This window comes from Wyeomyia smithii, chromosome 3, assembly GCF_029784165.1.
Source record: "Wyeomyia smithii strain HCP4-BCI-WySm-NY-G18 chromosome 3, ASM2978416v1, whole genome shotgun sequence".
NCBI lineage: Eukaryota > Metazoa > Arthropoda > Insecta > Diptera > Culicidae > Wyeomyia > Wyeomyia smithii.
In genome coordinates, this window is record NC_073696.1 from 35,577,184 (window position 1) to 35,590,219 (window position 13,036).

At 41.0% G+C, this 13,036-nt stretch overlaps 1 protein-coding gene across 2 annotated transcripts in view; it reads left to right on the plus strand.

The window, feature by feature from the left end:
- The first annotated feature begins 2,982 nt into the window (after positions 1–2,982).
- Positions 2,983–13,036, plus strand: part of LOC129731065 (neural-cadherin) — a 393,666-nt gene continuing 383,612 nt past the window's right edge. For both annotated transcript variants that reach the window (XM_055690805.1, XM_055690804.1), the window contains exons 1-3: positions 2,983–2,990; positions 3,060–3,498; positions 3,557–3,773. In XM_055690805.1, coding sequence (XP_055546780.1) covers positions 3,140–3,498; positions 3,557–3,773 — 576 coding nt within the window. In that variant the 5' untranslated portion in view covers positions 2,983–2,990; positions 3,060–3,139. The remainder of the gene's footprint in view (positions 2,991–3,059; positions 3,499–3,556; positions 3,774–13,036) is intronic.

Consider the following 13,036-nt stretch of genomic DNA (forward strand, 5'->3'; position numbering starts at 1 on the left):
AAATCTCGGAACTACTCACAGCATAAAAAAGGAAGTAAAGTTACGATTTTCTACCATTGTGTAGTGCCTTTTTACTGCACACTGCAGCAGCAGAAGAAAACTCATTCGTGACCATTTCTACCCTGCTGCCGATAGACACGTATAACCTGACTGTGGCAAATTTAGTTCCTGCAGCTGGAAGCGCAAGGGCAATACTAAAAGTGCTTCCACCCATCAACGGCACGACTTAATGAGAAAAGTTCAACCCGGAATAAAAGTTCACGATGCGAATTCTGTCGTTCGAAGGAAGAAAAAAAAGCGAAGTTTGCGCTCATTTCAAGTCAACTGATACTTTGTGCAGCGTTAGGTACGAAATGGGGCTGAGGTAAGAATATTACTTTGAACGTGTGAATTAACAAAAGTTTGCCTGTGATTGCCGGAGCCGAAGGAAGTAAACGTGCCGATTAATTTTAATTTCGAATAATTCATCTAATACGCGGAGTGGCCCGTTACAAGTACGCCCGACGGTGCGTACTTTTACTGTACTTTCGTTTGGTTCCACTTGCATTGTCGATTAAGCGTGTCTTTTTTACCTAGCCCTTCGGGCTAGTTTCCCACAATGACACACACCGAACGGGATAGTGACTGCTTGCAGCAGGTCATGTTTTTTTCACACCAGCAACGCCGTCAATTGGCAATATGTTGCTTTTTTACCTCCACTAAAACGATGACCGATCTAAATTGAACTTTGTTCTAGGAACTTTCTGATTGGCAGTTTGCAATTTACGTCAAGTGCGATATAATAAAATTAAATTCTGCGGAATTTTGCTAGAAAATTTCAAGCTAAAATACAACCTGTTCCCTCACCATCAGAACCCAGTCGCTATCTCCAGTGATAGATCTAATTTCATTAATGTTTTTACCTCGGTTTATACTCTACCTGGCGGATGATAGAAAGGAGGAGAGGTGCTTCGCAACAACAAACCCGGTACCCAAACCCAAACCTAGGTCCGCTCGTTTCTTGTACTCCCTTTTTACACACCTATTTCCCACCATTGTTGTTGCTGCAACAGTAGCACAAGAACATCGCGGAACATAAGCTTTTTAGTTATGACATAGTTGGACGTAATTCAAGTATAGCAGCTAAATTAATTGTTGCGATAAAGATCACATTCGTGTTGTAGATTTTTTTTATTTGGGGTTTGGGGCTTACCGAGTAGACAGAAATGATCGTATAAGCTAACATTAAAGCCATCCGATAGGCAAATGTTGATGATAGCGAACGATGTTTGTGGGTTGAGATAATCTAAATTACTGTGTTATTCTAGGAAAATTACTATTTGTTGTATCGCCATTTAATGATGAACGGATTTGTTTTAGAGTTTCTCTCAAAGGTGGGTCTGCTAAAAATTAAATTGTTACCCGTCATGAAAATACAAAAAAATGTTGAAGCTCCAGAGGAAATGACCAGTGATAAGAAACATAAAATGTGTAGAAATTATTTGACTGTTTATATTTTTTAGGTAATGGTAAGTGCTGAACTGGTTTCTAGCTGGAAAGCTTGTTCAATCGAAGAACTTTTTCGGTTCGTGGTTTAACCGAAACAAAACATAAGTCAAAGATTTTCAAGATTGCAATAATTCGATAAACTTAGTGCAGGTATCGCTCTGCGTTTAACAGCAATGCAGTGCCCTCTGAGGTATCGATTCTAATTTGAATAGTTTTAGTTTGATTACATATTCCGACATAACTACAGCCGACGTAAAACGACATCTCAGAAACGTAATCCTTCAGTTGTCTTTAGTAGTGCCACCGGTTTTCAACATACCGCAAGTGTTCCCAATTGTGGCTTGCGATAATTGATTTCAGGACAGGACAGACTCAGCGAATTTGTCACAACAGCGTCGGAGTCACGCACGTCACAGTGTCATCTCGTTCTCGTTCTCGTTCGACAAGATGACACTTGATTAACACAGTTTCACTGTGAGTGCCCCAACCCACGACCCGATTGCATTCGGTTTTGCAAATTGACTTGACAATGAGACAGTACTGCAGCTACAGGGAAGAGTGGGTAGCTTCTTGAAGTATGTTCCTATAGGGTGGCGGTGGGTGATTAGTTCGGTTTCGGATAACGAAGGGACACACCGAATGGTCATGCCGTCTGTCGTTGTTGCCATCAGTTGTCCAGAAAGCTTAATTGAAAGTCAATTGGATGACAATTTACGTTAGTCTATGGCAGTATGGTTGTAGCACACCAGGAGAAGGAGGAGATAAACGCATAATTGATTAGCAAGGTACTTCCCTGTTCTGCTATAGGGGAGTATTCTGACAACAGGATGAATTATTCCTATAATGAAATTGTTTTTGTTTCGGAGAAATCCTATTGTTTGACGTAAAAGCAGGGGCATTAATTTTAGTATAAAACAACAATATATAAATTCCGAACAGTGATCTCCGGGATTATTTTGTTTCTTTCAACTGGATGCAAGTTCTAGCGAAACGAGTGAAATTTATTCGGACTGGTTCGAGTGAAAATAAATTATTCTGCCAGCAAGAGGAGAGCTTGAATGAGAGAAACATTTTTTTCTTCTTACTGAGCCAAACCCGTCTGCAAAAAAGGATGACCAAAATTGTGCAATGTCTTCTGTAAAAAGTGTGTCAAACCGGGATTAAACTGGGCGGAACGATTTATCGTCTCTAGTACAATTCGGAGAAGCAATTCAAAAACAGGTTGCAAACATGTGTTTGATACCCGTATTCCTTCAGTTTTTTTTTAAAAACAAACAAAACATCATTATAAAATACGACAGCACTAGTATCAGTTTCGATTGATGTTTACTCCAACGACAACGTCCTCGTTTAAAAGTTTTCACAAGCTATTACAGTCGCAGCGGAATTAATATTTGTTTGCTTTTTTTCTTCTTCTCGCTCTCATTTCACGCACCACTCGCTACATTTCCGGGAAAACCTGGTCGGAAAATGCATCCATCATACTGCAGCTGGTTTGAAATGTAAGTGAAGCGAACTGTTTGCAATCAATCTCAACACTAATTTGCGTCGTTTTTTTTCTCTGCCCACAGATACCGACAATCAACGGGTGATCATTCATGTTAAGGACGTCAACGATGAACCTCCGTACTTCATCAATCGTCCCCTGCCAATGCAAGCGGTGGTGCAGTTGAATGCTCCCCCAAATACACCAGTGTTCACCTTGCAGGCCAGGGATCCCGATACCGATCACAACATTCATTACTTTATCGTTCGGGACCGAACTGGGGGCCGTTTCGAAGTTGATGAACGGTCCGGTGTTGTTCGTACGCGTGGCACTGATCTATTCCAGCTGGATATGGAATACGTGCTGTACGTGAAAGCCGAAGATCAGAATGGCAAGGTGGATGACCGACGTTTCCAAAGCACCCCGGAGGAACGGCTCTCGATCGTAGGCGGCAAGCGGGCCCCGCAGTTTTACATGCCGAGCTATGAGGCTGAGATCCCGGAGAATCAGAAGAAGGACTCGGAGTGAGTTTAATTTCAATACTTGTAAGGATTAGATTGATTGACGATTGTTTTGTTTTAGCATTATCTCGGTAAAAGCGAAATCGTTTGCCGACCGGGAGATTCGTTACACACTGAAGGCTCAAGGTCAGGGCGCCGGCACGTTTAATATCGGGCCCACTTCCGGTATTGTGAAGCTTGCCAAAGAACTGGACTTCGAAGACTTGAGGCAACCGCACGTTTATTCGCTGGTGGTAACGGCTACGGAAGATTCGGGAGGATTTTCTACGTCAGTTGAGGTAAGTGGAGTATTTGCGTTGTAACTTGCAATATTGCTTGGAATGATTATTTTTACAAATAAATGATAAGTTGTAGAACCCTGTTCAAAGCTCAAACCGAAGTGAAAATTTCATATGGAATATTGCAACATTTAACTTCGCTTAGAAATGTAGATAATTTTGAAGCAATAAAATTAGGGATTATGAAAGACTTTTATTAGAGTTTCTGGTGATTTGTACCCAAGGCTGCTTGTATTTGCGCACCATTTCTCGCAATATGGCGGATTTTGACAGATATTTACATGTGCGAGAGTAATTTTTCGCATTTTAAAAGTTGTTTTTTTTAATTCAAACAAATTGTTCGAGTTTTCGAGCATTTACAAATATTTTTCGAAAACGTAGGGCATTTCTAATAAATTTTTTAGTGGTTTCAATTCGAGAGTCGGCTAATATTGAACAGTTTTCAGTCGTCGGCGAAAACACATATTTCAGTGAAGATTTTCAATCCTGTACAATATAGGGCCAATGAAAATCGACTTTTCGAATTTCTTGAAAAGGTCCCCGTCGATATCAAACATTTCATGAACTTATCATCATCAGTCGACTTTGACCGCTTTTGGACACGTATTTCAGAAGTTTTATTGAGCTGAAATTTTGATGAAGACATTTTTTGAGGAGACGAAACTTTCGAGCTCGATCGCTGAACGAAATTTATTTCATTCATTTTTAAGTCATTCAGCATACAAAAAAACGATATTCATAATTTCGTGAGCTTCCTGTACATTTTTTAATTGATCAAAAGAGTGAAACATTGAAGTCCGATTGAAATTTTGCATCATCCTTTTTTTGAGATGAGAATCTTTTCTCCATACAATCTCGTTGGCACTGTACTGTACACAAATATTACAAATCAACGTTTATTAAACTTAGACAATATTTTTAATGTAAAAATGTAGAAACATAGGCTGGGACCGTTATTTCAAAATACATTTCAACCTGCAATTACTGTGGATCAGTGATTAACTACCCTAAATTTTCTTATCAGTTGTGAAATCAAGTTGGAGGTAAGAATTTGTTACACTAGTTTTAGAAGGGTCGGAGATATCCCAACCGGAAAAACCCAAGAAAGTTACATCATTAATGAATGTTACCTGACATACTTTCATGTACTCTTTTTTTCAAATCCTGGTTGCTTTTGAGTACCTTTCCTGTTTTTTGGAGCTATCCGTTCATAATTGCTAAGAGCTTTTCTATTAGGTGAAGTTTTGGTGAGTTGGGCGGATTCGGCACAAAAACAGCATCGTTGGCTTCGTACCACTCCATCACCGGTTTCGTACAATATCACGATGCCAGATCCGGTCAAAACAGAGTGTCAGTTTCGTGAGACTGGAGGAAGAACGCATTTGGCCATTGATGCTGATTATGCGCCTATGCCTGCTGAAATCGTCGCATCCACAGACTACCAGCCACACAGAGCACTTCTTGCCTTGGAACATCCAGGCAGGACTTGCCGACGAAAAACCTCAGGTCGGGGATCCGCTTGACGTCTGCTTCAATATACGTCTCGTCGTACATTACGATTCATTTCGGCAACACCAAACACGAGATTCGTTTTCCTTATTATGTTTATCGTTTCGGCCTTCCTATCTTAAAAACATGACGTTCGGACCGTTTCATTGTCTGCCGGACAAACTAGACAGAAGAATTGATACCTTGGTCACGTTCTAAACCGAAAAGTTCGGATTGCGCTTGAAGTAATACCTTTCTTTTCTTGAGTTCACGAAGTCAGTTACACGCAAAAGTTCAAGCTCTAACCAACATATGAGCCGTTGCGGAACAGAACGACCACTCTGTTCCGAAACGATTCGAGGATTCCAGTGAATATATATATGACGTCAGAGTGGTCTATGATTGGTGAGATAAAATCACCGATTTCACAAAGAAACCACTTCATAACCTTTATATTAGAACATTTTGTTTGAAAGAATCCGTTGAACAGAAATTTATTTTATACAGAGATTTTTCGAAAAATGCTTCTCCTGAACAATTTGCTCGATGGCACATAGACCACTCTGGTTCGCAACGGCTCATACGTTTCAAAAGGATAACGCAAGAGTTGCGCAATGAATACATTGACAGAGACCGAATTCAGAATATGTATCATACACACAAAATCGTGATAATTCGGTAGACTTCGGTTTCGGGCAAACGATCAGTTTTGGGGCGCTCGAAAAACCGCTGGTTACTTTCGCGAGTCGGTGCGTATCAAAGGCTAGTGCATCCCTAATCACTGTCAACAAACGAAACAGCCAATAACGAGCCTTGTTGCAACAGAATGTAGGTACTGACGCCACTAACGTGGAACCGAATGCATATGGATAAAACCAGATAAGTCGTTAAATGCAAAATGTTTTGAACAAAACCAATAAAACATAATATTTATGTGATTCCGCACAATCCAACTTTTGCGCGCAGAATCTATAATTTCAAATCGATTTTTCAATAATTTTTTTGAAAAAAATATTTCCCGGAATTTGAATGATTCTTTCCCGGGATTCTGGAGTTCCGGGAAATTTCATCCGGCTTTTTGCTAAATTTCAACTTCGCCCATCATTCCACTGACATTCGTGTCACGTGACGCCTGCGCGGTTCATGCGAATGTGCTTCACATCGTTGACCTGTTTGCGACTGAGTATTAAACGCAGGACCCTAAGCCCTCCTAGGAATTGGAGTTCTCGCTGGTCAGCCTTCTTCATCGTCCAACACTTTTAGCCGTAAGGTAACGAAGGGGGAATTAGTGTTCTGTGAAGAGTAAAATTCGTGCGGACATGCTTGCTTTCGCGATCTCAGCAGGCCGTAACCCGTTGAGGGTCCAATAACATCCGATTATTAACGACTGCAAAGCCATGGAGCATATAAGACTTTAAGATAATTCTTTGCACGCCATCGCTCTGTATTGCACCCTAGAAGGCGATTTGAATAGTATAAGCACAGACTAACAGACATAACACGTCGAACAAATTTTCAATAAAATCATCGTTTGGATGATTCCAGTACTTTACTTTAATAACACTAGCACCATCTGCTGTCTTGTTCGCGCTGCGTCATGTATTTCGACAACAGCGCCAGCGTTACTGCATGTGTCAAATGGGGAACTACAAAATATGTATGAGATTGCATTACAGCGCCCCAGACGACGTTCTCGCGCGTTGACTGTTATTCGATTGAAAATTTGAAATGAACGTTTTTTGTGGCGATGGAGCTAGGTTCCAGTGTTACGTCTGTTAGTCTGTGGTATAAGGGACCGTTTGTCCCCATATGGTTCACGCAAATTCGGATATTCGGGATCATGTTTAAGATCGAAGGCAAAGTTTAACAATATCACAATATCACAGCAACACAAGTAAACAATGTTGGTATCAAAATTCATCAAATAACTCTAAGAGTTGACTTTTATTCATTCTAAGTCCATCTGCCGAATTTTCCTCGAAATGGCTTCTACGAAACAAGTTCCATAGGTATGGCTAACTAACATGTGTGGATTAAACTCTAGCAATCTTTATCCCGAAATTCATCAAATTACCCCAGGATTTGATTGGCCACTTTGGAGCAGGTTCCCAAGAAGCTCTTAGGCCATAAAGAGCCCCACCGAAACTTACTCCGCACAGAACACTTCGGATACGACTCATCAGGTGGACTCAGAATGCATGAAAATCAACTAAAGTGATTTCATGAATGTTGATGCACATGTTTTTCGGTTTTGTTGACATTTGTACTAATTTGTCTCACCGGAACATGGTCCCGAAGATTCGGATTTAAAGTACCAGATGTGGTCTTGTCGGTCCCGAATGCCTAAAACAAATAAAAATTATTTGACGGGTCAAGATCTAGAATCGATGGTGAATTGGAAAAGTTAATTTATTTGGGTGGGTACCCGAGCACATGCCAAACGGTTATGGGGTAAAAAAAATCGAATCCCTCACCTCACCAGCACGAATCAGCTTAATGAGTTTTGTTGGGAAACCATGTTTAAGCATAATCTTCCATAACTCGTTGCGCTTAACTGAACCGTATGTCTTTTAAAAGTCTATAAACAGATAATAAGTCTGCAAGTTTACTTCTTCGAACTTGTCAAGGATTCGACGACTTTGGTGCATTGTGGATCTTTCTTCTCGCAAACAAAACTGATACTCTCTGACAAAGGCTTCCCGCAACGGCCTCAGTTTATAGCGGGAAACGGGAGATAATTTTGCATGCAGAATTGAGGAGTGTTATGCCGCGATAATTGCTGCAATCGAGTTGGTAGCCTTTTTACAGGACAAGTAAACTGGCCGAATCCGATTAACAAGTTCTCTTCTAGTAGTTTATCTCTTCTCTAATTCTGGATAAGGAAAATGATGGTATTTTATCATCTACAAAAACTTTTTAGATGAGCTTGGCGGATCCACAGCTTGTCTATCCTCTCCAATTTCCCTCCTGTTTCTGTCGACAGCTCTACCCTCGTCTTTTAACAACACCTCGAAATGGTATTTCCAACGCACGGCCACCAGTTTTTCATAGGATACAAGGTTCCTTTCCCTGTCGTTGCACATCGTAAGGATTGACACGATTCGGTCTCGTATTCAATTTACTTTTCTATAGAAACTCCTCGTGATGTGCCTGGAGAGACATATTTCCGCTTCCACAAGAGATCATTCGCAGTGCTGGCGTTACTTGAGTTGGTGCATCTTCAACTTTCCCTCAATTGGCGTGTCACACCATTTGCTGCCATCATCGTCCCAGCACTGACTTGGTCCCCAATTGGTTCACCCTTCCACACTCCAACTTTCCGAGTTCACTCAGCAGCAACTCGGTTAGCTGACAACCTCTGAGTGTCCGATTGAATTTTCCTAGAAGTGCTCGACTTGTATGCATTGGCTAGCCGGGCGCGAATTTTTTCCTGCAACGGAATGGTGATCTGAGTCGATGTTTGAGCCTTGGTCATCTAAAGAATGTCGTCGTTAGAGCGTTGTTAGCTTGCCATACCTTAGGTTGCGACGAAGCTCGCCAACCTGAGGCCATTCTTATTACTGGTGGTATAAAGACTTTGTCTACCAATAATGGAACGGAACAAATGCTCCCATCCATGCTGTGTGTTTGCGTCCTCGATGACGATCTTTGTATCATGTGTTTGGTACTCCCCGTTTGTTTTGTCAAAAAGCTTTTTCTCCTTCACGTCATCGGGCCGTTTGTCGATGCGTATACATTGAATAATCTGCTCTTGATTATCAATACGCATAGACGGTCACTGATAGCTGACCGACGCTTCGTTAACCTTTGTCACCGCCACTGTAGTAGATGTAGTATTGGAAAGTCGTTCCACAGACTAACAGACATAACACGTCAAACAAATGTTCAATAAAATCATCGCTTGGATGATTCCAGTACTTTACATTAGTAACACTAGCACCATCTGCTGTCGTGTTCGCGCTGCGTCATGTATTTCGACATCAGCGCCAGCGTTACTGCATGTGTCAAATGGGGAACTACAAAATATGCATGAGATTGCATGACAGCGCCCCAGACGACTTTTTCGCGCGGTGACTGTTATTCGATTGAAAATTTGACATGAACGTTTTCTGTGGCGATGGAGATAGGTTCCAGTGTTACGTCTGTGGTCGTTCCCTCGAAAGAATCTACCGCTTAGAACACACGTCCGCCCGCCTTTAGTCACCGTGCTTCCTAAGTGGCTGTAACATTTCTTTTCGCAGTTCTTTGACTAAAACTCCCACGAGGACTGGTTCGAGCTGGTTCTGACGTTCCTAGCACTCAGTTTTTTGATAAAACAAACGTAAACAATTACTTTCTAGAGCTATTTACAATAAGAGGTTCACAAAACGGTGTTCATGCTGGCGCATAAATGTCAGCACCTATCTTCTCAAAATGTACAAAACCTACCAAAAATCTTACTGTTTTATCTTTCATCAATACAAATCTTTCATCAATACAAATCATAACCAACACAAGTGAATCATTTTCCTCGCGACGAAAGATTTCCCCTTGAAAAAAAGTGGTGTTCTGTTCTGGTGTGTGTGCAGGAACAGTACAACAAATTACCTCATTACGGTTACTGTCAAGCAATGGAAGGTTGTATTGGACTTATTGTGGCAAGTAGTAGAGCGCAATAATACAACCAATTTTTAACCAGCTGCTTATAGAATACAATAGTGCTTACAAATGGTTTTGGAATAATTTTTCACAACGCGGCTGGCAAGACACCGTATTTCATACCTCGTAGGTTGTTTGTTACATTCTACAGTCTCGCCTGACACAATGTGCTGCGTGGTGTCATATCAACCGAATGACTCTTGGTGTTGAAAAGTGTATAATCATTTCGACCCGAAAACCTACCGTTTTGAAATAACAAGATCAAGGGTCATACATGAAACGTGTGGAAGTCGTGAAAGATCTTGACGTTTATCTCAACTCTAAACTAGTGTTCGACATCGGACCGGGTAGGGTCCGGTAAAAGTCCGGTCCGAAGTCCGATCGGACCGGAACCTTTAAAGTCCGATTATTTTCCGGACCGGACCGGAACGGAGCCATCCGGACTTCGGAACGGACCGGGTAATGCTTTCCGGACCCCGGACATTTTCGGTAAAAAAAAAAATATTCAATTTAGGTCATAGAACGCAGCAAGTTGTTCATTTTTTTTATGTTCTTCGCTGTTTTTGTTAAAGTCAACCCATATGGCCTTGTAGCCGTTCTAACCTGGAACATATGTTTTAAATAATCACATGGTTCTTATAAAATTAGAAAAACATTGATTGTTACATTTTTTTACTAATTTAATTTTGCTACTGCTTCGTCACATCACGCAGAAACAGACTAGGTAGGGAAAGAATCCGGCAGCTACTTTTACTAAAATATTAGCTCAAAGAGGACTGGTAGCAGGTTTTTGTTTAGAGATTTGGTCTCTATTTTTAAGCTAGTCTCTAAAAAGTCTCTTTTATCGACAAAAGGTCTTTAAAGTCTCTTTTTCACCTAAAAGCCTCTTTTTCCATTTCTTGTTCAAATAAGCAGGCGATGTTGAAAGAGGTATATGTTGTGCAACAGAAAATGACATCGGGAAAAAACGGCAGATACAAATTAGCAACATATTCTGAAAAAAAAAACAGGCACTCTCATCACGATTTTTTTCGCAGCGTTTGAAAACGTAGTTGCCGGTGACCAGCTTTGCAGCTTGCTTTTAGAGCAAGCCCACCAGTGGCTAAATTGAAGTTTCTAAAGCTAGTTTGGCAACTCCCACCATAACGCGGCAACCGCACCGGGCGTTGCTATGTTGGTTTGGGGAATAGCAATCCCCACCTCGGGTAGTAGCGAGTTATTAAATTTGGCAACGCGATAGCAACGAGCCGAATCGTTGCTATTTGATGAAATGTCAAACTGTTGTTTTTTCTTGTGCTCGATAGTGAATGTTCGTAATAATATTACGAAGATGACGAGTGTTTTGGATGGGGACTCAGTTGGTCGGCCTCGGAAGACGAAGTGTTTTGCTGCGCTTGTTAAACACGTCGTAGGACGCAAGTGTCGGCGTGAACCACTACTCAATTTTATTTCCGATTGAGCTAAAATTTTGCACAGGGTGTTTTTTCGGGCAGGTAAACATTTTGTATAGGTTTTTTTTATTGAGATGACCATTTTGGTTGGCATTTTGGTCTGCAACCTAAACGATGCGGAAAGCTCAAATCCTCACAAGATTGGCCAATATTCAATAAACCTGGAGGGTTTGAGCAAATCTGCTCGGGAGTATTACTAACTATTTTCCCTTTTCGTTCGGTTGTTGTATAAAAATCCATTTTTCTCCTTTACCGCTGTTTCAATCTTCAAAAACAACCTAAGATGCGTTCGAAAGCGGCGTTGGAAATGGTCATCGGTATAGACCGTTGTTAAAACGCTGGATGGCACCTTCCTCCGTATGGCGTTTTTTTGGGTATTTACTAGGTTGAAAGTCGCCCCGAATCTTTCCAAAAACCATTTTCTTAATCGCGTATAAGGAAATTTGTTTTGCGAAATCACTTTCTTCATCACTAGAATCAATCAAATAATCGAAAACAATTTACGCGCTCTATCTTTAAGTTCTTTTTGGCGGCAAATTTTCAAATAATAATAGCAAACTGTGGGAACCGAGACAGCATGAAATACAGAATACAACTAATGACAGTTCGCCAGCTTTCAGTAGAATAGTCATTTAAGCCAACGTTGCGGGACGTGCCCAGTTTTACGGAATTACTTTAAATAAACATATAAGGATGAAAAAATTTATGTACGCACAAGTGAAAAAATCTGCAAAAGATTTATGTTATCGATAACTTGGGAGAACGGAAACAAAGTTAAAACAAAGTTATGTGAAATGGAGGGAACATTTTATGAAGTAGAAAGAACGTAGATCATTCCGGAAACGATTGACTGACGGATAAGTTGGTTATTACTAGATCCGCAAAAAAATATGCGAAATACATCACAAACAAACATTTTGCCAACGCTGGCTAGTGACGGTCTTCAGAAATTGGCAACTGCCGGTGTGAAAAAGAAATAGTGGAATTGGTAATCCCCATTAGCAACGACCGGTGCGAAAATCGGTTGCTATCCAAAATAGCAACGGCCAGCGTTGTAAAAATAGCAACTCAAATGGCAACTCACCGGTGCGCTTGCTCTTATAAAGCAAAAGCAAAGCCCAGGTAATACACTCCGTTTCGGAACTTGCCCATCTGTTTTTATTCGGCTCAGACTTCGCAGCCAATCGTTATAGTGTACAGAACAATTACGAGGCTAGCGATCCTATTGACTCTAACAGTTTCTCCCGAATCAGGGTTCGAACATACAACAGCGCCAAGGCGTTCGAGTTCAACTGGAAGGCTTTTTCAACGCAATTTTGCGAACAATTCGAGAGAACAGTAAAAACATGTGACAAAAGTTATAATTTAGGCCAGGCCGCTCTACCAGGAATACAGAAAAAAAATTGATATTTCAAATCACTTTTCATCTTTCATCATGTCTTCAAATCATCTTACTGCATGTCTTTAGTTTTATTTATTGAACCATTCCTTTCAACGGAAGTATCAACGTGAAAACCTGTGAGCCAATTGGCTTGATTCTGCCGGTTCTGAAAAAGCCTGGTTGTTGGTTTCAACCAAAGTCGACAGCGGCTTAACAGCAAGACCTGCGTAATCAAACTCAATTCTGCTGTAACAGCTGTAATCATAGGCGCCAACTTCGGGGTTCTTAAAAGCACTTTTTGCCCT